Source organism: Triturus cristatus, chromosome 2_2, assembly GCF_964204655.1.
Source record: "Triturus cristatus chromosome 2_2, aTriCri1.1, whole genome shotgun sequence".
NCBI classification, from domain to species: Eukaryota; Metazoa; Chordata; class Amphibia; order Caudata; family Salamandridae; genus Triturus; species Triturus cristatus.
This window is the reverse complement of record NC_140582.1, coordinates 64,457,276-64,484,995: the sequence shown is the minus strand read 5'-3', so window position 1 is coordinate 64,484,995 and position 27,720 is coordinate 64,457,276. Positions and strand designations below refer to the sequence as shown.

Sequence of the window (27,720 nt, the reverse complement as noted above, 5' to 3'; positions counted from 1 at the left end):
GATAAATGAGCCCTGTCTAATGAATACTCATCATTCTGTGGCCTGCTACGAACGGGCACTTTGCCATGTGCCCTATTTGTAAATAGATCACATCTCAAAATCCATTTTCATTCACAAACCATTTGGTTTGCAAATTGCACGACCAAGGTCTGTGAATGGAAATAGTACATCGGGCCCTTGGTATGCTCGCTGTGCTCTGCATTACCTTCATTTCCTTGATGGGGCTGCCTCACAACCAAACTACACTGGATGTATGACGTAACCACGCGAGTCATTACAACGCGTGCAGTTACATCGCGGTCGTTACAACGACTGCGATGTTACTACGCTATGCCATTACAACGCAAGTCTTTACATCGACTTGCACTAGATGGCGTGCTAACATTAGAAAAGCGTAATTTATTATTCCAACTCCAGTCCACTTAACAGTAGGGAAGGTGTTGGGATAGTAAACTACACTATTTGTAATGTTAGCACGCCATCTAGCGCAAGTCGATGTACAGACTTGCATTGTAATGGGATCGCGTGGTAACAGCATCGCGGTGTACTGACTGCGATGTTAACTATGTTTCCCAACTACACTGCATCTCTTTGTATTGTTGTTCAGAAACCATCAACTCAAAAGGGTTCTCTCTCCTTATTGCTGCCAATCAAATCCTCATCCTGTGAGTGCATGGTGATACTTTCTATTCATGTCAAGCAGCCAAACTTTACTATGCGGCAAATGCGTACTGAGAACTTGCTATGCTAGCTTGTTGCTAACAACATAGTCTAATCACCACTAGGCTCTTTTAAAGACGATAAACTCCTTTGCTGGGCTTCCCTGCAGCAAATATAGAAGCTACTATATTTGCTTATGGTGGTGACCTATGCAGCTCGCCCTCCCACTCCTGGCAGCTCTAGGGGGAATCAAACAAATGTCAACAAGATCTGAAAATAGATTCTAGCAATACTAGTTTAGCTGCTTGGCCACAGAATCAACAAACCATCTGCTAACCCTGTGAATGCAATGCAAATTCCTGCACCATGCTTTCAAAACAGTCAACTGTAAATGCCACCATGATGCCAGCAGGGACAAAAGGGAATGCTGATGTTTACTCTGTAATGATATCATTCTGGGGTCTACATCACAAACACCCTTCAGCCTCATAGTGGGCACATACTCCTATAGCAAGATAGCCCTTGGTGCCCCATCCAGAGTAATTTAGGATGACCCCAGTGGACAAGGCCTCAATAGATCATAGGAAGGCTGAGTTCTGCTGCTGAATTAACTGAGCGAGCCACCTTTACCTCTGACTCTTTACGGCTAGCTGGCATCAGCTGGCTCTTTGACCCCTCGAACAAGATCTGACATGGACAGTATTTACGGGAACAAACCTATGCATGCCATTAATTCTGAAAGCATGCTATTAATAAAGAATTCCTTACATCTTCATTAAGACTCACCTTCTCATTCTTAATTGTATTAGTGTCAGACAAACATTTCTAGGTACTGCCGGAGATGATATAATTTGGCCCTGTTGCCCGCTGCAGAGAGTTTTGACCACTGTTAATTGCCCACCTCCAAATACAGAAATGACAATCAGGAGCTGTTAATATACATAATCTCATTTAACACAGTGAAACTAACCGGCCAACTGCTCCTTTGTGTTCCATGACCTTGCTTCACACTTTCACTGAACAGAGTGCAGGTAACCATGATTATTTATGACCAGCGTTCCAAGCATCATGATTGGCTCAGCCAAACGCAGCATGTCAGTGGGGGGACTAATGGAAAGGCTTGGATGCTCATCAGATGGAACATTAACACTTGTGATATCTACTTGTTCATAAGTTAACTAATGTTGACCAGCAAACTTTACTAGTCCATCTAAAATGATTTGGGCATCCCTAAAGTCTACTATCGAACAAAGGGCCATATGTATGAAAATGTCCATTTGCGATTCTCAAATAGCTATTTTTTGCGAATCGCTATTTGAGAATCACAAAACGCTATGTATGTAGGATTCACAAAAAATGTTGCGAATCCTACATATTTCTTAATTGGGAATCGCAAATTGTGATTCGCAATTAAGGAATACTTCCCCATTCATTCCTATGGGCCTAGAGGCCCATAGGAATGAATGGGAAGACATTCTCAATTTGCGATTCGCAATTAGAGAAACGCAAATTGAGAATGCAACTTCAAGGGTGCCAGGGTGTCAAAAGGACACTCTGTTGCACCCCTGAAATGTGCATGTGTGCACATGTGGAACACATACATGCCCTAAGGGCATGTATGTGAGTCACATGGCACTTTGAAAAATGCTAAAAAGTGCATTTTTCAAAGAAATAGCAAATTACCACCAACTTGAAGTTGGTGGTAATTTGCGATTCCTTATGACCAAATTGCACTTTTATTGTGCTTCTTAGATTGTATATAAGGAATCGCAATTTGCGATTCCTTAAATGCAATTGCAAAATAGGGAATCGCAAAATTTGTGATTCCTTATTTTGCGAGGGGTGTTTTGTGTCATACATTGGACACTGCTGATTTGCGATCGCAAACGCCGAAATTCTGCGAATTTCGGCGTTTGCGATTGCAAAATTGCCTTCATACATATGGCCCAAATACTATTGTATTGTTAAAGAAGCAATTAATCGTTAGCTTTACTTGGATTTATGATTGGAAGCATGTATGTGCTAAAATGAGTTGAAAAAACGTGAGCACTTAAAAAGAAATTGGATAGTGGCAAAATGTTTTCAAACTAACATTTGCATACAGCAGCAGTTCCTCCACAATGGAAGAGCATTACCCCACTAGCCCAGATCCAGCAGCTGAAAACAGGGCCGACTTTAGTGCTGGTGGCACCCGGTGAGAGAATCATTTTTGTCTCCCCCCACACCCCATGACCACCTCCTCTGATTCTCTCACTACCACCAGGCATAAGTGCTCCACATCTCTCCATTCATAAGTTATGGTTAAACACAGCACCTCCCCCATGAGTTCAGCGCCCCCTCCACAGGTCAGCGCCCAGTGCGGCCGCACCAGTCGCACTGCCCTAAAGCCGGCCCTGGATGACAAATAAAACAATATTTTACTATTGTTTTATTTTTCGGCTGCTGGCTCTGAGCCAGCGTGCGTAAGGAGGGGCGGGGCCAGGCCATGGGAGGGCGGAGGAGGATTGTTGCGCACTTAGGTTTCTGTAATCTGGCTGTATCCTACAGCTGTGTTACAGAAAGGCACAGACTCCCTGAGCCTGAGTGGAACGTAAAAGCAGCCCGCTCAGGCCGATCCCCACACTGCTCTCATAGTATGAGAGCAGTATGAGAGCAGTGTCTAGATTGGATGGAGAGTCTGTGGTCCCAGGGACTGTTGGGAGCGGCAGAATGGAGGAGCACCGAAGCACGAGGCGGCCACAGGAATAGGTAGGTTTATTTTTTTTACTTTTTATTCACCCCCCCCTCGACGCTCCTGCTGCCCTGCCGCCCACCACTCCATAGCGGCAGTAGCCGTAACTGTTCGCATAGAGAATCAAATCTGTGTGCAAAGTTAGAGAAAACAGTATTTTTGTTTGGGGACATTGAAAGACTTTTCTGGGTTATAAATTAGTCAGAGCACTACTTTAATATCCTCTGTACCTGTTGTAGTTAGCTTGTGCCATACACAATGTTCATGTACCTTTTCTATTCAGTAGACAAATTCATCCTTGCCGAGACAGAGGGCTTCAGACGTCCCTTTTAGTTACGATGACACGGGTAAGAACCAGCCCCTTCGGAAATATGAGATCAGATGGAACACCACAGATCTGTTTGGTCTCGTCTGGAAATGTTGGTGGCTGAAAGCAGCTAAAATCTCCTGGTGGAACTCCAGTGCAGAATGAGGAATTACTGGGGGAATTGGACCCAGTATTTCTTGATTTCTAAGGGGACTCCCAGGGTTCCACTTGTAATGGCCACCTGGTATAACTGTAACCCCATGGATTTATTGGTACCCCCAGTACCACAGTATTGATGCTCGAGGGGACAGAGTGCAAGAAGGATTACCTGGATACTTATAATGATGCCCACTGATTGCTAATAATCAGCTTGTCTCCTCTCTGCTGATGATGAAGCCCCAGCAAACTATAAAACCCTCCATGTGCTTCTCCTTCGATAGACCCAAGTGGAAAATTCCATGTTCAAGTGGTTTCCAGGACTCTTTTCTTCTTAGCTAGGACCCTGATCTCATTCGTGTATCTTTGAGATGCTTTTCCTGACTTTGTTCTAATAGCTGCATCTTCCCACCCAGCAAGAGCAGATAAAAGAGAGGTTGGAGTGTATGAAAGGCACCCAGCATGCACATACATGTATGTAGCCCTACTGCTGAATGTCTGTATCTGTTGTAATGTCGTGATAGGGCTGGGCCCTAGGACCAGCCCTCGAGGTGGAAGGATAGCCAGGGACGGAAGAGGAGGAGCGGAGGCGGGGAGAGTCAGTTAGTGTAGTTGCAGGGCAGAGGAGAGAACAAAATAAAAATACCTCAGAAGTAATCGCGTGTCGGTGTCGTGCTTGGCCGCCCCATGACACTACAACTGGCGACGAGGAGTGGTCGTGGACGCTGCCTCCCTTACGTGCATCCTGTGTGCGCTCCGCTGCTTTGGACCTGTCCTCTTTCGTGGACCGGGAGCACACCCCGGTCGGGTCGTGCCCCCTGCCGAGTTGCTCATCGGCTCCGCTGCCTCTGAGCTCTGCCGTGCCCTGGGGAGTCCGCCCCATCCGCATGTCATTCCTGTGGGTCCTACTGTTCCTGTCGCGATCCGGGAGTCCAACCCGGTCGCGTGTGTGCCCAGGAAGGTACATCTTGCTGTTCGCGACCCAGGCGTCCACCCCAGTTGCGTGGTCTGGGCAGTGAGTGCCCGTCCTGCTGCTGACATCGAGGGATCGAGGGAAGAGTGCGTGAGGCGCCCAGTAGCTGAATTCATCTGCTTTGAGGTACCTATGCCTGTCTCTGTCCCTGCTGCTACAAGCTGCTGCCACCGTGTGAATTGGGCTCTGCTAGTCTCGCGAGGAGCGAGATCTCACGGCGGCCATCTTTGAGGCAGGCATCTCCACCAATCCCCTTGTGAGAAGTGCCCGGTGGCCATTTTGGAGTCAGGCAATGGCTACAAATGGCATTAAGCATTGGCAAATGTTATGCTGAAGAGTTGCTGCATGTTTTGCACTACATTACAGGACCACAGTAGCATCATATGTGGTCTGCATCGCTCCTGGGCTCCCTGCTGGTATGTCTACACAATTTACAAGTGCGAATAAGCGTCACATACAGTGATTTACGCCGAGTGACAGGTGCTGCGAGGACTCCGGTGCTAGACTGTCCACTACAAGGGAGTGGTTCAACTGTTTGTTACACAGATGTATATCATGTCCAGATCACCCACATTGCGACAGGGTCATGCCTCTGTGGGTACCAGCACCGGGCCGGAGTCGCCTATGTCCACCGTGCAAATGGGTGGACACAGACTTGGCATGATTGGAGTCCCTTTTCTACGCCCGCCGGAAACCCTAGTCCTCATATCGGGGGAGGCATGGGTCTTCGCTGGCAAGAAAATTTCTTCACAAACGAAACATTGATTATGAAAGATACACATTCAACTTGGCATCTCAAGAAAAAGATGAACCCATGAGTACTTTCATTACGCGACTGCGACGTTTGGCTCGCTACTGTGAATTTGACTCCTTCACGACGGAAGATGCCCTTCGCCTGCAAATCATAGAAGGATGCCAGTCTGTATCGCTACGTAGACGTCTATTAAAGAAAAGCTACTCTCTGGATGAAATTGAAGAAATGAAGCGAGTACATGATCAAGCAGAAGAACATGACAAGAGAATGGAAGCTGGAAGAGGCGAAAAACGTGAACGGGCATTTAGGCTCCAATCTCGTGACACTAAAAGGTCCTCCCCTGCAAGGCAACGATCATCCAGATCCAAAGTGCAGTCTCATTATACAAATTACCGTCGTCGTACTGACAAAAACAGGAGCGCCAGCTTAAGTGCTATCGCTGTGGATATGACTTCCCTCACATGGAGACCTGCCCCGCATTGGGCCAAAAATGCAGGCAGTGTGGAAGGGACAACCACTTTGAGAATGTGTGCGGAGCACCACGCAAAGACAATCACCGAGACAAGTACAGACAGTCCAGACAGGCTAACACTCGTCATCATGCCAAGGCAGTGTGGGACCGCAGAGATTCGTCCACTGGGTCTTCACAGTCCAGCCGTCATTCTCATGGGACATACCAATCCCGTCGATATCAATCTCGCGAGTCAAGGTCGCTGTCCCCAATATCGCAAGACAGTGATGAGTATGTCTGTATGGTTGCGGATCCGGACCGGCTGAAGGAATACCCGCGATTAAACCTTAGTATGGACACGCACTTAGCCAAGTTTGTGCTGGACAGTGGGGCATCTCTCAACTATATCTCAGTTGCAGAATACAAGAAAATGAATCCGCCATCGCACTTGCATAAAGCTGCTGTGCGGGTGTACACCTGGATGTCAAAGGAACCTCTCCCGTGCTTGGGACAATTCCCGACTAATCTCACATACAAAGGTAGGACTATTCCAGCCCGCATTCATGTCATTGATGGTCCTGAAGCAGATTGTCTTCTTAGCTTACCAACGGCGGAAAGACTTCGACTAGTTGAAATTTTGTACAAAGTTGATGATGAACCTGACATAATTCACAAGTTTCTTAAGCTATTCACCGGACTTGGAAAGATGGCTCATTGTCAGGTTCGACTGCACATAAATGAACGTGTGACTCCCATAGCTCAACATCACAGGAAAATTCAGTTTCACCTTCAACAGTCTGTCGAGGAGGAACTGCAGGACCTTCTCCAGGCTGACATCATCGAGAGGACAACAGGACCCACTCCCTGGGTCTCTCCAGTGGTTGTAGTGCCAAAAAGGGCTCACCTGGCAAAGTGCGTCTCTGTGTAGATATGAGAGCACCCAACACCGCCATTGAAAGAGAACGGCACCCAGGGCCTCACATCAGTGAGATGATTGCATCTCCATTCTCCAAACTAGACCTTAACAAAGGCTATCACCAGCTGGAGCTACACAAGAAATCGAGATATATCACCACATTCTCGACTCATCAAGGCCTGTTCAGATACAAAAGACTCAGCTTTGGGGTTTCATCTGCCGCTGAGATTTTTCAGGAGACCATCAGGAAGGTAATTCATCACATTCCCAACACGCTGAACTACAGTGATGACATCCTCGTTTATTGCGCGACACTGCAAGAAAATGACACGGAGCTGGACCGAGTCTGTCATGCTCTATTGGGCGCCAACCTCACTTTAAACAAAGACAAATGTGAATTTCACAAATCCACACTAAAATTCTTCGGACTCATCTTCTCAGGAGCAGGAATGAAACCTGATCCAGAAAAGATTGCTGCTTTGAAAGATTAGCCCCAGGCCGCGAGACGCTGGAGATGTGCGTTCATTTTTAGGCATGGCAAGCTATTGTGCACTGTAGATCAAAGATTACTCCCTTATGGCCCCAAGCCAATGGAATGGTGGAAAGATTTATGGCCACTCTAAAGAAGACCATTCAACAAGCAGAACTGTCCAAATGTGATGTGCAGGTGGCTTTAAATGAGGTATTAAGTGCATATCGAACCACACCGCATACTACCACAGGCAGATGTCCGGCAACACTAATGCTGGGTCGCACCGTGCGCACAAGAATACCAGTCTGGGAAGACGCAGCCAGTGGCATGTCTCAAGACTCTGAGCCCGAAGAATTAGCAGCAAGAGACAGACTGAAAAAGGAGAAGATGAAGGAATACACAGACAGATGCAGAAACGCTGCATAACCATGTATCCAGGAAGGAGACTGGGTATTAGTATGACAAGAACAACAGAGAAAAGCAGACTATCGCTATCACCCATGCCCCCTAGTGGTGACGAAACAAAAAGGGACCATGATCACAGTTGAATCGGAAGACAAGAGAATCACTAGGAATGTGACGCATTTTCAGAAGTGCACGCCCCAGGTCAGAGAAGCGTTAACTGCACCCCGTAATGTGGTTCAAGGAGATGCATTTGAGTCAGCAAGTAATCATCGACCTGCGATGCCTCCGGGTGGCTCAAGAAATATCCCTCCGGCCGCAGCAAACTCATCGAAGACCCGCTCACCTGATTGAAGAACTGTAACTATGGTGTTTTCTATTATTGTATACACTGACATGCATGGACACACTTTAAGTATTTCAAATTGTTTAAGAAGGGGGAAGATATAATGTCGTGATAGGGCTGGGTGCTAGGACCAGCCCACGAGGTGGGAGGATAGCCAGGGATGGAAGAGGAGGAGCGGAGACGGGGAGAGTCAGTTAGTGTAGTAGCATGGCAGAGGAGAGAACGAAATAAAAATACCTCAGAAGTAATCACGTGTCGGTGTCCTGCTTGGCCGTCCCACGACACTACAGGTGTTAGAAGTGTGAAGTGTTTACAGTTCACTAATAGTACACAACTAGCGGGGAAACAAAAAAGAATTTTGGGATATACAAAACACTGCAAAGGGAGGTGTTAGAAATTAGCGGGATACATTAGACAGACATAGTCACTTGTAATTATAACGTATGGCTTTATTGTGGCATACAGTCTAAATCAACTTAAAGCAATTCTGTCTTTCCAAATTTCTGCAGAGAGCCAGCGTCCAGGACCACCTGGAAGATCAGGAACCCCTCGGGACAAAGAGAGTGCCACAGGTAAGTAGGTTGTTGTTTAATAGGTTTTCTTTTTAGGGGAAAGGGTGTGAGGGCAACACCAACGAACCTAACCTGACACCCAGTGGTACAAAAGAAATAAAGCTTTCTTTGCAATTAACAGTCTTGACTAGTATGGGGAAAGAAAATTATTTGGTGTTCCTTCTATCCCCAAAAAATCAACATATTAATGAATCGTTTAGATATTTAGGTACTCTCATTATAAATCACTCTTTGGTTACTCTGGTGAATAACAACTGTATTAGACCCACTTTCTGTCCTGCTCACGCATACTCAATGTGGAGAGGATTTTTGGGTTTATCCTTTTGTTAGAATCGGGCATCCCTGCTTTTGGGAATGCCGTCCTTTCCCTTTCCCCAGCTCCCAAGTCCTCTCATACGGGTACGAACCTAGACCAGCCATACTCCTCTAGGAGCATGGTGGGGCGATGCGGAGGGTCCTGGGTCTCCGGGCTGCTTCTGTGCCTCTTCACGGGCATGCTACAGGTTTTGGAACATGGAACTCTGCGTCTTGCTCTCTGTGCATTTTCCCGGGGCTTCTCCTTCCATCCCCTTGTCCATCGCCTTCTCATCCTGCTCTGTCAAAAATGCTTCTGCTTTTATCCCACTTCTCATTGGTTCTTCCTCCGTATTGATGTCTTCGTCATCATGCTTTCAACTGGTTTATTCGTCCCACTTATAGGGACTTATGTCCAGTGAATACCGTTGAGTTAGTACTTCACGAATTTCCTCATCTTTTAAAGACAAACAGTCCGACATGTAGCCGGGAACTGGACTGGTAGGTACAGGCAGCAAATGGAGAAGGCCATTGTTTTTGTTAGACGTATGGGGAACATGCCATGGTTCATCCTCTAAAATGTCCTCCCCTCCCAGTTCTGGGTCCCGTTCTGTGTGACACACCTCCCCGCTAAGATTTTTCTGATTGGGAAAAAGAGGGATTCTAGAAAGAAAGTCAGCATTGCCATCATTCGAACCCTTTGGATGTCGAACCTCGAATTGGAAAGGTTGAAGAGATAGAAACCTCCGAAGCACGCAAGGATTGTTGCTTTTATTACAACTTATCCAGGTCAGTGGAGCATGATCTGTATAAAGTATGAAAGGTCGACCTTTCAAGTAATAACAACGTTTTTCTGTTGTCCATTTAATGTCCAGGCATTCCTTCTCTACAATTGGTTAGTATTGTTCATGAGGGAATAACTTGCGACTGATGTAAAGGATGGGTTGTTCTGAACCTTCTTTGAATATCTGAGATAAGACAGCCCCCACCCCTATCTCAGATGCATCAAGTCTATAGGATGAAGAGTCTATCAAAATCCAGGGAGACTAATACTGGACTAGTGGTGATAGCTTGTTTTAGGAGGTGGACGGCCTCACGAGCTCTGGGCAAGGGATTACCATTACAAAGAACGGGGTAACCCAAAATAGTCAAGTACCTGGGTAATGTTTGGTACAAAAGACAATGGTCCTGGACCTATATTTTAAATCAATCAATGATTATGATTCAGCATATTTGTAAATTAAGTACTCAACATAAAAAGTGCAAAAACGACCACATTCTGGATCACCATGTATTTATTTAAATCAATTGGTGAAAACCAGACAGTAAGTAATACAAATAGCAATTTGAAAACGGGTTGCTCCAGAGGGAGACGTGCAGAGAAACAGGGTGCTCGAGAGTGAAGTGATAAGAAGAAATATTTCAACAGAAATACATAAGAAATTTTGATATGTCAAAGCAAAAGCAAAAGGAGACCGGTTACAAATCACCGTCCTTAAATAACCTGGCCAAAATACAATCACAAAGATTTTATATCAGTTCAGACTAGAAATCAATTCTAGGATGGCACGTGAAAAATAAGATTAAGGGTCCAGGCTGAATTAGATGGGCGTCGACGTTTCGATCCGACTTGTAGTCAAGAGGGCGATTAATTACTCGGCCTTGCGGATCTTCATCAGGACAGGGCGGGGCAACCCGTCATTTAAAGGTAAGAACTGGAGTCCATGGTTCCTTTAGTGAATCCAACAGAGTGGATATGCTTATCCAACGTAATCTTAAGGCTTAGTTTTCAATGAATAGATCCCGGTGGCGTCAAGGTAATTGATGCGATTCCATGCCAATAGCGTTGAACATAACTTTAACTTTAAAGAGCTCCGGGGGTTAGACTGACTCGCGCCTCAAATCCGCGACCGTCTCCAGGCTTGTGAGAATGCCTAACCTGTTTCGAAATCCCCCTTTTTTAGGAGATCCATCAAAGGCTCTACGATTTTCGAATACTGGGTATAAATCGCCTATAATATCCTAATGATCCTAAAAAGGCCCTTATTTCTTTTTTTTGTAGTGGGGAAGGGGGAGTTTAAGATGGCTTTTACTTTTTCCTCCTGTGGTTCCATCATCCCACTTCCAAGTAGGTATCCTAGATATTTCACTTTATGGAATCCCATTTTGGGTTTCTTGGCATTAATATGGAGGTTGGCATCATATAATGTCTGGAGTATCTTGCAACAAGGTATAAGATGGCCTTTCCACGCAGGGGTGAAAATTACAATGTCGTCCAAATATGCTGAGGAATATGAGTGGTGTTCCCTAAGAATTTGGTTCATAGCTCATTGAAAGGTTTGTGGGGGCTCCATGCATACCAAAGGGAAGAACTGTGAAGTCATATAAACCATCTGGTATGGAGAAGGCTGTCTTTTCCTGGTCTTCTGGCCTAAGGGGTACTTGCCAGTATCCTTTTGGTAAGTCCAGTGTGGATATGTATTATGCTTTTCCTAATTTTTCCATAAGCTCATCTGTCTTAGGAAAATGACATGCATCAAATTTGGAGATGTAATTCACTGCCCTGTAATCGATACAAAACCTTATAGATCCATCTGATGTGGGAACTAGGACAATAGGTGTAGACCAATTACTTTGTGAAGGTTCTATGACCCCCATCTGTAACATGTCTCTATCTTGGTTTTAATGGCTTTCCTCCGGGCAACCGCTGTTCAGTACTGCTTTGGCTTAACTACCAATCCCAGAGAGGTTATTATGGAATGTTGAGCAAAACCTGTCCTACTGGGTCTATCTGAAAACAGAGAGGAAAAAGGGAGGAGAATCTCATGTTGGGTGGTCTTTTGATTAGTGGATAACATTTTGTTAACAACCAGGTTGTCTAAGGTACACTGAGGTGGGTACGTAGTTGGAATCATCTGAGCGTCTCCGGTGGTGGACCTAACCATTTCTTAAGTAGGTTAATATGATAATTTTGTTGCTTTTGTGGGGACATGTGTAGTCAGTAGGTTGTATTCCTGATTTCCGGTACTATCTTATAGGGCCCTTTCCACTCTGACCAAATCTTGGCTGGGGATGTGGGTAAGAGTACTAATACCCTATCGTTTACTGGAGATGGTGCCACATTTTCCCTTTATTTTAAAATGCCACTTTTCTTTTTTGACTTTTTTCTAAATTGGAATGAGCCTGCTCTCTAAGTTTTCCTATCCTGGATTTTAATTGTTTAGTATATTCTAGTAGGTTCCCCGCTTCCTCCCCTTGGTCTTTCTCCCGGGCTTCTCGGGTCATTTCCAATAGGGTCCTGGGTTGACTTCCATACAGCAATTCAAAAGAAGAATGGCCAAGACTAGTCTGTACTTGTCCTCGAATAACAAAGAGGGCAAGAGGAAAGATTTGGTCCCATTGCCTTCCTTCTCCTGCTAGCATTTTTTTCAAAGTAAGTTTGAGAATCCCATTATATCTCTCGACTAAACTATCCATTTGGGGACGATATACAGAAGTTTTCCTATGGGTTAGATTTAAGACCTTACAGACTTGTTTTATAAGAGCCAGAACAGGTGGAAGAACCTTCTCCTACATCCCAGCCAAAATCTGGAACGAGCTCCCGCTCAACATCAGACATGCCCCCTCCCTGATCATCTTCAGGAAGACATTCAAGACCTGGCTCTTCGACTGAACGGAGCTGTTTAACCCCCCGCCCCCTCCTCCCCAGTGCCTTGAGACCCTCACGGGTAAGTAGCGCACTTACAATTCCCCTGATTGATAAGATGAGAGACAAAAGGGGAGCCTTGATCCATGAGTATTACACGTGGAAACCCAACTCTAGAAAAGTATTCCATCAGTTCCTCAGCGATGTTGTTGGTAGTGTGGCTTTTGAGGGGAAAAGCCTCCGGATAATGGGTAGCATAGTCTATCACTACTAGAGCATGGGTATTCCCTTTACTGGACTTTGGGAGGGGACCTAGAAGATTCATTCCGAAACATTTGAAAGGTTTCCCTACAATAGGAAGTGGTTGAAGTGGTATGGGTCCCGGTAATAGGGATTTTTTCTCTGACATATTTCTCGTTTGACAATATGACTTAATGGCTGCATAGATTCCAGGCCAGTAGAAATGTATACAAATATTCTGGGTTGTTTTATGAGTGCCCATGTTTCCCGCCAGAAGGTGGGAATGGGCAAAGAATAGGATTTGATCCCAAAATTCATAGGGAACTAATAATTGGTGGTTGTCTCCAGCTTGTCCTATCCTATAAAACAGACATTTTCTTATTATAAATTGAGGGTATCACTTACTAGGATTCTTCTCATTATTTTGATCTTCTTGCCATGTATTGTACAACGTGGCATCATTCAATTGGGTCTGACCAAAATTCTTATCTAGGGACCAGGGCTCTTGACTTATAAGGGCGGTTTTGGGTTTAACATTGTTTTGTTTGTCCCTGTCTGCTGGTACCTTTCCTACGGTAGACAAGAACATTTCCAGAATGGCTGGCTTGTTGTTCCTATTATAAGGTCTTCTGGAAGATTGCCTAGGACTCCTACTTCTATAGTGGTCGGGAACCATTAAGGGGTGTTATGGAGAGGATAGCCATGGGGTATGTCCTTACATCTCTATGAACCAAGCTAAGCGAATAAATGAACTGTCGCTGTAATCAATTTGTACAAAAAATACATCAATACATGACAAAAGATAACATTTGTAATACAGAACAATGTTTTTGCGCTTAATGATGCATTTCATTAAACATTCTTAATGATGCAAACAAAACAAATGACAGTTTTAAATGAGTCAAGAGCGTAGTGATTCAATTCTTCATCCGAAAAAAAAATGTAGATGAACAAACAACTCCAATATGTCACCATAAAACCATTAAGTATAAACATTAATGCAATGAACCTCAAAACAATTATGATAATGACTTCGATTCATAGGAAACAACTCATATCTAATCGGTCATTTAACCCGAGGGGCGTCATGGTATTAAGAAACTTAATCCAGTATATCTCTCTTTGAAGAAATGTTTTGGTCATATCTACCCCTGGGTTTTTTGTCAAAGATTCTACAATTTGAAACCTTAGTTGGGAAATTACGTGTCTAGATTCGTCCCAATGTGTTGCTAAAGAAGACGTAGAACTGTGATTTCTAATTTTACTTTTCTGTTCTGTTATCCTGATCTTACGTTTTCTTTCTGTTTTGCCAATATACGCCTTGCCACATGGGCATTTGATGCAGTAAATTACATTTTTAGAGTTGCAGTCACTTGTATGTTTAAGGCTGATCTTTTTACCAGTTAGTGGATGAGTAAGGACATTACCAGTGATTACATTATTGCAATGAATGCAATTGTTACATTTAGTGGTTCTATGGTATTCAACAGAAATTGCTGATTGTGAGGAAGATGACAATAATGTTCGTAAGTTGTTGGCCCTCGTATATGCATAGAGGGGTTTCTTTTTAGACCCACAGGTGTAGACTTTCAGTGTTGATCACACTTTTTCTTCTTGATCTCAGGCCAATCAGGCTATCAGCTATTCAGTGTATAATTTCCACCTTTAATTGATTGACATCTAGAGTAATTTAAGAATATTTGTTATAGGTTTGCCCCTGAGGAAGGGACTCTGTGTCCCGAAATGCATCGGGCCGTACGCCAAATACGGATGAAGAATTGAATCACTACGCTCTTGACTCATTTAAAACTGTCATTTGTTTTGTTTGCATCATTAAGAATGATTAATGAAATGCATCATTAAGCGCAAAAACATTGTTCTGTATTACAAATGTTATCTTTTGTCATGTATTGATGTATTTTTTGTACAAATTGATTACAGCGACAGTTAATTTATTCGCTTAGCTTGGTTCTTTATGATTTTAAATTAAAAGGGTTTTTGGCAAAAAACCTAGTGAACAGTGCATGGTACTAGCAGGTCTTCCTGCTTCATCTCTTGTGTCTATTTCCCAATTATCCGTCTTGACAGCGGTTGAAGTACCATAGCACCAATTAGTTAATACCAAATAACTAGATAACCAATAGATTTATTTAGGAGTGCATCTTTAACCCCTTACTCCTACATCTCTATGTACACAACGTATATTGGCAAATCTTCCCGGGACAACTTGAGATTACTTAATCAGTTCCCCTTGTATGACAGACAGTCTGTAGCCTGAATCTAATAAGGCAGTGACCCAACAGCCATTAGCATGCACACTTATATAATAACAATGCCCCAATTCTTTGGTATACAAAATTGATTTAGGAATATAGCTGATATCCATGGGTTCTTCCGTGGGTTTCTTGTGGAGACACATTCTAGCGATATGGCCTGATTCACTACAATCAAAACATTGAGGCCCTCTATAAATCACCGGCTCCCTTGGGAATCACAGGCTCGGTAGCAGCTTTCCAAGGTTTCTTTTTAGGCTTTCCTCTATAATTATTCTGGCGATAGCCTTTATCACTCTTCCCAGTGGAAATGCCAGGTTGTGCTCTTGAGAAGGTGGTGATGCTGTCTTTACCATTGTTGTGTTGCAGAGGGGAGGGCCAGATATTTCAAGTTGATAATCTCCTCTTTACAGTTTTCGGTAGGGTGTAACCATTTATCTGCGGCCATTTTCAATTTGAAAAATAGAGTCTTTGGGTTATCTCCAGTAGACCCTCTTTCTTTCCTGAACCTAACCCTATATGCTTAGGTGTGCATACCCAGATGGTTGAACAGAATATTCCTGATCTCCTCATATGATGTAGTGCCACATAGATTTGCTACCTGATAGGCAGCCTGGCCTTCTCTGGTTAATAGTGGGGTAGGAAGAAAGGCCATTTTTATATGGGCTAAGTGCATGCTCTGGCTTCCCGCTCTAAGTTCAAGAGAAATGCGTCAGGGTCTTCTCCTGGAGCGTATTTCTGTAATGCCACTCCAGGGTGGGAGATATGAGTCCCTTGCACAGGAGAGGCCAGTTGTAACTGGTGCTTCGCTACTTTATGTATAGCCTCTACCTGCGACTTCATGGTGTCACAAAATATCTCTCAATCGGCCTTTGCCGATGAGTCGGACGCTCAAGGGCCCACTCCCGCTTCCTCTTGCCCTGTATCAATTGTTGTACTAGGTTCTCCATTTCGGGTACCAATGGAGCTATTTCCACATTCTCCACGCTGTGTTAGTAATTGGCGGTATAGTTTAGTCTGACAAACTCACTTGTAATTATAACTAGGGCTCCCTGCTTTCTGTTTTTACCGATTTTTACAGAGCTATACAGACAGAAAACACTGTCTTTCCTGTCTGTATTTATTTTAAAAGCAGAAAAATAGAGACAATTTGGCTTCTTTTGAGTGACTCACCATGCTGAGATTAATGACTTTCAGGCCAATAGCTGTACATAATGGCAGCATGGGGAGCTACAAAACTCAATGAGATGTGCTTAAATTACAGAATATCTCAACATGTATATGTGCTATTATACAATTTTTTTATGCGGGTTTATTATTTTCTTGTTTTATTATTGGTGGCTGTGTAATATGCTAAGACCTGACAGGCATCAAAATATGAGTGCACGTTTATCCATTAAATAAATGCAGAAATATACGAGTGATCACCTCATCTGTTCACAAAATAAAAATGGATAAATAGTAATTAGATGGCCAAAAACGAAATATGGATAATTAGAGAGAGAAATGTAAAAAAAAAAATACAATAAAACCGGGAGCCCTAATTATAATGTATGTCTTTATTGTGGCATATAGTCCCAATCACCGTAAAGTAATTCTGCCTTTCCTTATTTCTGCAGAGAGGAGGCGTCCAAGACCACCAGGCAGATCAGGAACCCCTAGGAACAAAGCGAGTGCCACAGGTGAGTAGGTTGTTGTTTAATGTTAATAGGTTTTCTTCTTGGGGGAAAGGTTGTGAGAGCAATGCCACCAAACCTAACCCGACATCCAGTGGTACAAAAGAAATAAAGCTTTCTTTGCAATTAGCAGTCTCGAATAGTAGGGGGGGGAGAATAATCATTCGGTGTTCCTTCTATTCCCAAAAAAATCAACGTAGTAAAGAATCATTTAGATATTTAGATACTCTCGTTATGGATCACTCTTTGGTTACTCCAGTGAATTAGAACTGTATTAGACCCACTTTCTGTCCTGCTCATGCATACTTCAATGTGGAGAAGATTCTTTGGTCTATCCTTTTGGTAGAATCGGGCACCCCCGCTATTGGCAATGCCATATTTTCCCTTTCCCCAGCTCCCAAATCCCTGTATAGGGATACGCACCTGGGCTGGCCATGCTCCTCCAGGAGCCTGGCAGGTCTTTGGGCTGCCTCCATGCCTCTTTGCAGTCACGTTGCCGTTTTCGTGTTGTGGAACTCAGCATCTCACTCTCTGGCCTTTTTTGCAGGGTTTCTCCTTCCGTCCCCTTGTCCGTCGCCTTCTCGTCCTGCTTGCACGCCTCCGTCAAACACGATTCCGCTTTTATCCTACTTCTCATTGGTTCTTCCTCCGTATTGACTTCTTCATCATCATGCTTCCAACTGGTTTGTTCATCACACTTAAAGGGACTGTCATCCAGTGAATCCTGTCAAGTTTGTACCTCATGTGTTTCCACATACCTAAAGGACAAACGGTCCGACATGTAGTTGGGAACTGGACTGGCAGGCATGGGCTGCAAATAGAGAAACCCATTGCTTTTATTAGACATATGGGGAACATGCCATGGGTCATCCTCTAAAATAGGTCAAACGAAAGGGTCCCTTTAGGTTCCTTATATAGCATACAGTGCAAACCAATTCAAACCAACTACATTCAATCAATATCCATTTATCAGCACCAAATAGAAACCAAGAGCATAATGTAAAAGAATATATCTTGTATCTTTATTCAATAGACAAATATCATAAAATGTATAAAAGGCATATAATTCATTAATCACATTTGTTCACATATATTAAAAACATACATTCATAATACAGCGGGAGAACCTTATGATGTTCAAAGCACGTCAAACTACCAACGGCTTGCTCAATCTCAGAGAGCACTCCAAATACTTGGAATTGAGTATTATTATTAATACCAATTTAGTGTACTAAGTCCATTTCGTGTCTTCTCCTCAGGCCGGATATTTATAAGGCCTATTGTATTAGAACCAGATGTTATCAGAATGTTTCATAAAAAAAGGGAAACGCGTTTCGGTGGTATCATAGTCATTCACCACCTTCTTCAGGCTAACAATAAATACTAACACATCTCCCAGATCATTATATCTAAAAGATAATAACAAAAAAATACGTTATAAATTTCTTCACAACAACCTTCATTTAAATACATTGCATGGAATACATGTTCCTCATACGTTCCATTACATATTTGACAAGAATGCCAAATTTATTTCAAAAGAACATTAAAAAATATAATTTAAAAAAAATATATAAATCTTTCAACATTTACGGTCTAGATTTCACAAATGGTGCTCTCCATACTCACATAATAATTTAACTAACTGACAACCTCATTCATCCATACAACAGTCAAACATTATCAGGGGTATTACCCACCCGAATTTAGGAGTAATGGAGGACAGTCTGTCTCTTCTTTTACACAAAACAGTTTCATTGAGGGATAAACCCGAGACTTAGCTGCTCAGTTCGGAGGTACAGAATATCCTCCCTGAGAAATAAGAATAATAATCATGAGCTAAGAATAATATTATTCTCAAAGTTGACTCCCTATAGTATCCCTTGTTGATTCATGAAAAAAATATGTATCCTCCATATAGAGACTATATGGAAATACATTTGAATATGTTAAACATTTTACCTTATCGAATCCTTTTTTGGTTTCGTTAAATATTTAAACCAAGGTAAAAGCAGCGTTAGCCAAGGACCACAGCCTCATAGGTTAGAACTAAAATAAAATCAAACAATATTAAGTCTACTATTGTGCATGAGGTTTCATGAGCATCAATACTTTGATCATAGAAACTATGCATTTCTGTATATATGGACCATCTCATACCTGCATATTTGATCCAAAGTGTCCAGACCACTGGAGCTATGGTCATAATTCAGACTATTTCAAAAAATGGAGGTATAAATTGCTTGACTGTGACAAATTTCCTACAAGAATATTTTTTCTAAATGCCTCCACAGCTTCACCTATAGAAGAAAAGGAAGGAGACCATACTTCCATATTAGTTCATACCTCAGGCATATCTATTACCTCTATCTACTCATTTACAGGTGACATGTGACTCTTTTATGACTGCACATGTAATGGTACTGGACATCATCCATAATAATCAAATTAGGTACAATACTCATATAACCTTTAATTACGAAAAAACAACCTAACTAATACTGCCGATACCCCCAATTTCTAAAAAACATGAATGCTCAGCCAAATACGCATAATGCTAATGTTTCATTGTATATTGATGGCCAACAACGTTCACCCCTCTTAAGGCTAAATGTTATGCAGACATATCCCAGTGGGTCCGACCCATCTAGACAGACAAAAAAAAGGGGGGAACTGTGTCCGCCTCTAAAATGTCATCCCCTCGACCGCTCCCAGTTCGGGGTTGCGTTCTGTGTGACAGAAAGGCTCAAAACCTTGCACACCAAAAAAGTTAAGGATTCGTTGTGAAATATCTAAGAAATAAAGATTTGCAAATATTAAATAAATAGTCACAAGAAGGTACTCTCCAAAAAATACCGTTAACTCAGGCCAGGAAATGAACATGGCTACCCTAATTGCTTTGAAGCTAATCACAAGCCTGTCTAGTGGATTACACTGTTTGTATACTCAGTACGTTTGCAAACTGACTGCATGTGTGCATAATTTACACAAGTATGTCCAAAACTCTAAGTTACACAATCCAATAAAAATGCATTTGAACACACTTGCATAGGCATGTTAAAAACTGATGCATAGCTTGATGGCAGGATAAAACATATATGGTGCTGTTGTCTTAGTCGCAATTTTTGCATGGAGGCACTAGTCTTTCAGTTAACCTAATAATGGTGAATGGGTTCATTTTTAAATTTGCTTATGTAAGTTAATCATTGGGAGGTTCTGTGGCCAGTGTAGGAGACAATGCCCCCTAGACTCTTTTTCCACTGCCACACAATTGCCCCGGTTTTTGTAATGAACCTTTTCCTACAGTGCTGTTTAGAGACTGTTGTGTCACTTATGTGAATGGAGAAGCTCTGACCTCTGACGTAAGATCTTGATTGCTACAAATAAAGCCAGCGGGTGGCACTTTTGTATGTCAGCGTGCTGAACACCAAGGCTAGGTAGTATTCCACCTCATACCTCTTTAATGCACCAGACACTCCCTGCCCCTGGATCTCATTCTTGCAGGTTCCTTCTATCACCCTTTGTCGCATGTTTCCGCATTTCTCTTCTTTCTGCTGTCCGCCATTTTCACTCTTTTGCTCTGGGTCAAAGTTTGATGAGGAAAAATAAATGGTTTCTTAAAAATGCGAGTGGTGGCCCCACCTGCAACCTCAGGCTCAAATTAAGCACTGGCAGTACATCTGGCACTATGATTCATATTTCCAGCAACATGCCTGTGAAATTACTGAAGACGAAGAGCTGAGAGAGAAAATGCCTTCATTACAGAGTGATCGGAGAAGAGAAACGGAATAGCAGGGGAACTCGCAGTCTCTTTTTCTGGATCGCTCTACAAAAGGAAAGCTGAAAGAAATGAGTCTGAACCCTTTTACAGGGGCTTTTATTTGTTTATTTAATGTTGTTTTAAAGTAGAACTATCACTCCTTAGAAGTCTCTTTGCATTAAGTGGCTTAAGAAGGAGATGGGACGAGGATTGTTGATATTGCGAGAAAAGCCTGGTTTTTAAGGCCATCCTAAATTATTTTATGAAATGCCTGAGAAAAACCATCGGCCCTTGAGCATCACTCACGACTTTCAGTTTTTTTTATAAATAAGCGCATTGCTGTGTCGAAGGGGCGCAGCTTCCAAGCACGGAGACGCTGCGCTCGCGCCCGTTTCTTGTATTACACGGTACACCTGTTTACCTCAATAAATATTCATGACTCGGAGCTGCGTACCAGGGCCTTTTAATTAGCGGCACCTATGCCTCGAGCGTGAGCAGCTGGATGCGGCTCCCCCGCCTGCCCGCGCGTTTCCCTGCTGGCGCGGAAGGATTCATGTACCTCGGGTAGTAGTTGCTAACCTATGCCATCTAGTGTTTATCATTTTCATATGTAAGTATGTAAATTTCCTCATGTAATTAATGTACTTGGTTCTATTGTGAAGGGCTCTGACACCTTTGGGTAAAGTCCGCGCTAAATAAAATTGCATTAAATAAATAAATAAATAACCTGGCACTCTATTTTCCTCTGCTGTTCCTTTATCGATGGTAGTGTGAGTGGCGAATGGAATAGATTGTCTGTGCCTGCCATGTTATAAGAGGTGGGATATGTCAGTGTTCCTGATTGGGCATCGGTTCCAGGCCAACGCTTTCCTTTCTAGTGGTCCTGTTCAATCCTTTTAGACAAAGCATGTTTTGCCTCTGTGGGTCAGGACTAGAGGCGCTCTTCTCTACCAACTCTAGGCCCCAAACCACAACAGTCCTCGTTTGCAAACACCTGGAATAAAACGTCGGTTATCTGCTGTAATGAAAGAACGTTTGTAGGGATTCTCAAGGACTCGAGGGGTAACCCAGAACAAGCATGACGTCATCGATTTTTGGAAAGTATTACACTGTGTAACAAACATTGGTTATGCATCGGTTTCACCTATGTAATCAATGAAAAAACAGTTTTAAACAATCATCGTCCAGTAGAAGGAAAGAGATCCCTTAGGATAACACATGAGTGGAGAGGATGTGGCACAGCGGTCAGAGCTGCTGACCTCCCGATTTAAGTCTCGGTGGTGCTGCTCAACACATCTGGATTCCATGCAAATCACTAATCTCTTCGGGTGATAAATTGTTATATGAATGTGCTGCAATTGTAAAAAGTGAAACTATATGAAAATATAGTTCCACCAAAGCGATGTTAACAGTATTTCGGCCACGGGAAACTAAGAGAAGCAGACGAGGAACAAGCACTGGTAAATGCAGGAAAACATGCACAGCCAATAGAAATGGAGCAAGGGTGAGTGGCACGCACAGGCACCCATAAGAAGCCAGGAAAGAGAGGAGGCCGGATGTAAGTCCCTTTTAAGTTTATATTAAAAACAATAGATGTCTCAAACACAGCGCAAGTGCTTTGCTGGTGAAACCTAAAAATATGTAGAATTTTCGCTCGGTGGTAAATTCCACATGACTTTAATATGTAGATAAGGGCTTACAATTTTTTCCTCAATGGTTAAAATATTTTTAATGAAACCTCATTTTCAAGAGGGCATTAAATAGTAAAACGCTCCTTTTCCCGCTCTACAAAGACACTTACTCATGCCTTCCACAGGAGCAAATTTTTGTGTATTTCCCTAGTGTGAAATTACCTATAAGAGGTATTTCATTGCTCATAAAACCTAGAGTTTGTGGGTGTTAACTTAAATATGTTGGGAGTCCTGTCCAGAAATGGCCACAGTCCTGCACCTACCCCACCCACCTAATGTAAGGTCTGTATTCCGTGTCTTGGTGCAGTCAGCTGGAGCTGGACGTTATCTGTGATGCGTGACACCAGTAACCCGAGCTCTTGCGCCACTCTTGTCCATCAACCCCATGTTGCCAACCTGTGCAATGGCTGAGGCAAATTGTGCAGATGAATGGTCGCAGATCTATCAGAGCAAGCAATTCAAGTGGCCACTCGCAGATGGTTAATCATTTTAATAATTTTCATTAAAATATTATGAAGCAACATTTATTAATTATAAACTTCACCTTTCGTTTGGAATACATGATGTGAATGTCTTTGATTTATATTTTGGTAGATACCTCCTACAGATTCTAGGCTTAGCTTGTTGACCATCAGCCTGTCCCTGCGCGCCAGCCTCCAGGCAGGTTTGGGCTGCGAGTGCCATCTCTGCTTTGGGAGGTAACTCATCATTTTGTTTTCCAGCTGGCCCTGCCCTTTGGCATCCGAAGGCCTGCTGTGTTCATGTATGGTCTCTCTCTGGCGAATTTGTGACCCAGACAGTCTTTATCCCGAAGTGTTTACTTGCTCTTTACTATTATTCTACTGCGACTTAAATCATTTTTGATCATGCCCTTCACACCCATTTCATTGTTTTAGATGTGTGGGGAATTATTTTGTCGTGAAGTGGAGGATTCTTCTCTGCCCGGTGGAAGGTGACCTCTTTGTGCACTTTTAATTCTTTTAAAATTTATATATTGATTTTGCTGGCTAATCTCATTCGGGTGCTCCTTTGGCAGGAATTTTAATGTTCTTCCCTCATCCCTTTGTTTTTGGAGCCAGCAGACTTCAGGGACCCTTGTGTGCACATTTTGTGCTCTCTAGCCTTCTCCGGGTCATAGCTCTGGCGCGCTGATGCTCACTTTGGGATCCAAGCCTTTGCTGTTACCACTGGTGTCTTAGGTCCTCCATTACCATGTCTCAATTTAAGTACTCTGTACCCCTAACTCTCCTGGTAGTGGTACCTTTGCAGCTGTGACACAATAAGACACAGTAAGCACACACAATATATTCAGTCACTGTCCATTCAGAGCTATACATTGTGAAATAACAGACTTTTATTTCAATATCGGAAAGGTACATTTATTAGGATTGTGTGTCAAAATATGGTTATGCAAAAATATTGTCTGACAGAAATATTCTATGTTCAAAGTCATTCAAAAAATCTATTGCCATTACATTGGTTGTCGATTCTGAATGACATCTAGCTTTTTGATTACTTGCTTTACGTTGGGAAGACCAGACTAGCACTCTGCTGTACACATATTTAATTGTGAAACACATTTTAACAGTCATATAATTACATTTCAACAGTAGTTATCAACCTTGAGATGATGAGTGAATGTGTGAACACTATGGCGCTGAATGTTCTATGACTGCTAGTTCTGCTAAACCTCAAACCCATCCATCTACCTGTTGACATATATTATCTAAAAACGTCTGTTTCCTAGATAAGCACTTGACACAATAGCGTTCTTCCTTCAATGTTTTCATCACATTATGGCTATTTAAAACGGTCTAAAAACCAGTTGTCCTTGGGTACCTCAAGATTTCTTCTTTCATGTTTTTTGCTCATTCCTATGTAACAAAATCCGAGAATGCTGAGGTAATGGAAGGATGGTGGGTCCTCACGACATGACCATAGTTCTTATATATGTTGAGTACAATGTGGCAATAGAAAATATTATGTAAGAAACTTGCCTCTGTGATGCAAACGACACGTCGGCCAGAATGGTCCACCACTTGCCACATGATCCACACCTAAAGATTTATACCATTAGCCCTGGTACTGGCCACGGGAGTAAACCTATTCTTCTCTTTCTCAAAGGATGGGGCGAACCACCATGAAGCTCTCTTGGAGACCGAGGACTCGCAGCTTGTTACCAACCATCAAAACACAACAAAAGGTAAGGAGGAGGTGTGTGCTGTCACCCATGGGGCACTGATGGTGATTTAGAAGCGAAGCAGGAGGTGGTGACAATGTAGGGCAAGCAAGATGGCAACCGCTTTAGAGAGGCTGAGATGGGAAGCAAAGATTATTTGTGTCTGAAGTTCAGGAGACTGGATTTACAATTGAAGCTTGAATTCTCAAAACATCAGGCATTTACTTCCAGCTCTTCCAAATAGTTTTGTGTCTCGGCACCAGCACAATGGTTGAGACCTGGTAGCCACTAGTTCCTCTAAACGTAGGATAATTTGAAAGGTATTCTGAAAGCGATTACCTAAACTGAAATTTTAAAAAAATTCAGTGAATTTTATCAGTTTTGGACATCCTTTACCTCAAAAAAATCTTGCAAAGATATGCCCTGCAGAGGATGTATTCGCCCAGCAGTAGTATACAATTGTTTCTTTAAGCCCAACTGGTTGAGAAAAATAAAATATAAATAATTCACTCATAAAACATTTTCCTTACAGTGTGAAACATATTTATTTTTTAAATGGCCACGTTCAAACCAAGAATCTTAATCTTTCGTTTTATGCTAATAATAAATTGTACTTCAACCCCTTCCTTAAAGGACCTATAGGCAAAATGCATTAGGTGTTTTCAAAAACAACTTTTCTGTTAATTGGATGGAGGACAAGTTAGCAGCAGGCGTTCTAAGTGATAACGCATATTTAGCTAGCATAAATACGGTTCCTCTTTTTTTCCTTTCACTTTGGTGCGAAAATCACCCATCCTTCAACACAGGTCAATCCAAATTCATACCTTCATTTTTAAGACAGAATCTAGCATGAAGTACAAATAATTTCAGAAGCATTTTCCTCAAACAGTGCAAGAATCTGACAATGTGGTATTGCTCTCCCAAATACAATGCATCCTTGGAAATCTTGATTGCTTGACCCACTATTTGTAATTGGGATTTGAGAGCCCAGCAGGACTATGGCCCTCACATCACTTATACATTGTTTGGAGCAAAATTTACCAGTGTTTTCCTTTACACAATTTGCCATTTGTAGTTACCCGTTCCAACTTCTTGACAATAGTAAATGGGAAGTTGTGACTGTAAAGTTCAGCCAAGTCTTGACATAGAAGGGTTCCACCTTTTTTACTTACAGGGACTACTCTGTTGCCAATAAATGAATCACAGGGCTTCTGGGTTATCCATTGGCCTATTTTGGGAATCTAACCTATAGGCCTTAACAATTTATTTCAGATTCAAGATCATCATTGCAGAACAAAGAGAGTTATCTTCCCACTCTAACATTTCCACAGGGGGCAAAGGCAGAACCAGAGGCAGCCATCAGTCTCAGCATAACTGGCCATGCCCTGGATACAGTTAGTTCCCAATGTATTGTGCAAGCTAACCTTCAAGCAAATGTAAACACACCACATGCAAAATAAACACATCATACACAACAAAGTAACATTTAGTTGATGTGGCAGACTGTGGTGACGGGAAGTATAGCAATGCCCCAAAGCATCAAAGGATTCCAGGCACGAGTCATCAAGTTCTTCTGAGCACTGAGTCTGTGCAATGGTGTCTCAGTCACTGCATTCCCCCTCCCCCACCCGTGTGCCATTATTTCTGATGGCAAATCTTTTTGTGACCCTCAGCATGGTTCTACAAATCACATTACCGCGTTAAGAGAAATACATCGTGATTGGGACAAATTTAAAGATTACCTTCGACTCAGACTCTGTTCAGAGGGTTTCGTTAGGTCCAAAACTCTTGTGGAGTTCACCACCTTCACAAATGTTGGAGGCTCAGATTCATTGCTGGTAATGAGTGAGTAACTGGAACAATACCCCATGGTAGGATGGAAAAGGCACCCAAAACAGTGAAAGCCATACATATTTACATGCACTATTTCAACTCCGCTGAGTGTTTCTCAAGGTAGTTGTGGCTTCTGAGAGAGAACAACGGATTGTTTGTGAGTGTTGTATTTTGTGTAGGGGAGTGCAAGATAAATGTGGAATAGAACTTACAATTTACGTGAGAACGTATGTTGATAGTTGAAAAGGAGCACATTGCCAAAAGGTGCGTCGCCTGCTTGCTTCAAATACTATATGACCTATTTGTTGAAGAATCCAACCCTGTGAGCCTTTTCACTTTATAATATTGGCAAGGAGCGGGCACCAGAAGATCATGTGGACCAACCAAAAGATCTGCGACTTATTAGGCTGGACTCCTGTATTTCTGTGGCTGTAGCAGAGTAGTCTGGACTTCCCTTTTCTTTGGATTTCGTACTGCAGAAAGGAGCTGATCAAATTTGACAGCAATATTACCCTGACCTGGAGAGTCAAACTGTTAGAAGCTGTGTGTGTATGAACGAGAAGTAGCCATTAAAAAGTTGGCTTGTAAGTCGACTTGCGAGGCCACACAACTGCCTGTGTGCAGAGCATCGGAAGGTGGCCTACAAGACATTTCTCGCCAAGACATACAACAATATGGGAAGACATTTGTCTAGTGAAGCTGCGTCTTTGGGCTAAAGGTCTCAAGGAGTTGAAACATTTAACTCGTTTGGTTGATGCTGAGAAGGGAATTTGTGTGTAGGAATATGCAGTTCAACAAATGCAATAACGATTTGAAAAGTAGATCAAGATTAACATTGTTTGAGAACATAACAAGCTTTTTTCTCATTGTCAAACACTAGGTTAAGACATTGATGAGTAGATAGCTCTTCTGAAGAAGTTAGTAGCATTGCATGATTTTAGAAACATCTCAGACGAACAAGTAATAATAGATTAAATCCTAATAAAAAACATGAGTTTGAATGTTCAAGAGAGGTTAGGGGCTGAAGGGCTGACAATATGTTAAACTCAATTATAAACACAGCTAGAAGAATTGAACAATTTGAAAATTATTTCAAAGAAATACAAGCAAAAAGTTGATCAGAGATTAAGGCTGTGTCAAATAAGGTTTCAGAAAAAAGCAAAGATCAAATGGACAAAGGAAAAGATTCATATTTTCATCACAGGAAGAAAGATATAGGTTATCGTTGAGACACTCAATCACATTTAGCTAGTTATAGGTTTTGCCCAGAAATGCAGTGGTCATTTTGGAAGATTCTGTATAGACATGAAAAAATTGAGAATGAACAGTGTCAAGAAGAAAGCAGTAGTCTTGAAGATAGCAGTTTTAATAGTATTGTTTTATGCATT

The 27,720-nt window shown here is 42.5% G+C and overlaps 1 protein-coding gene across 1 annotated transcript in view; it reads left to right on the top strand.

Moving 5' to 3' along the window:
- The window catches only part of MFHAS1 (multifunctional ROCO family signaling regulator 1), a 571,050-nt gene that overhangs the window by 450,685 nt on the left and 92,645 nt on the right, over positions 1–27,720 (top strand). Inside the window, exons 5-7 of the mRNA XM_085643040.1 lie at positions 8,678–8,740; positions 16,813–16,875; positions 24,445–24,523. Coding sequence (XP_085499166.1) covers positions 8,678–8,740; positions 16,813–16,875; positions 24,445–24,523 — 205 coding nt within the window. The remainder of the gene's footprint in view (positions 1–8,677; positions 8,741–16,812; positions 16,876–24,444; positions 24,524–27,720) is intronic.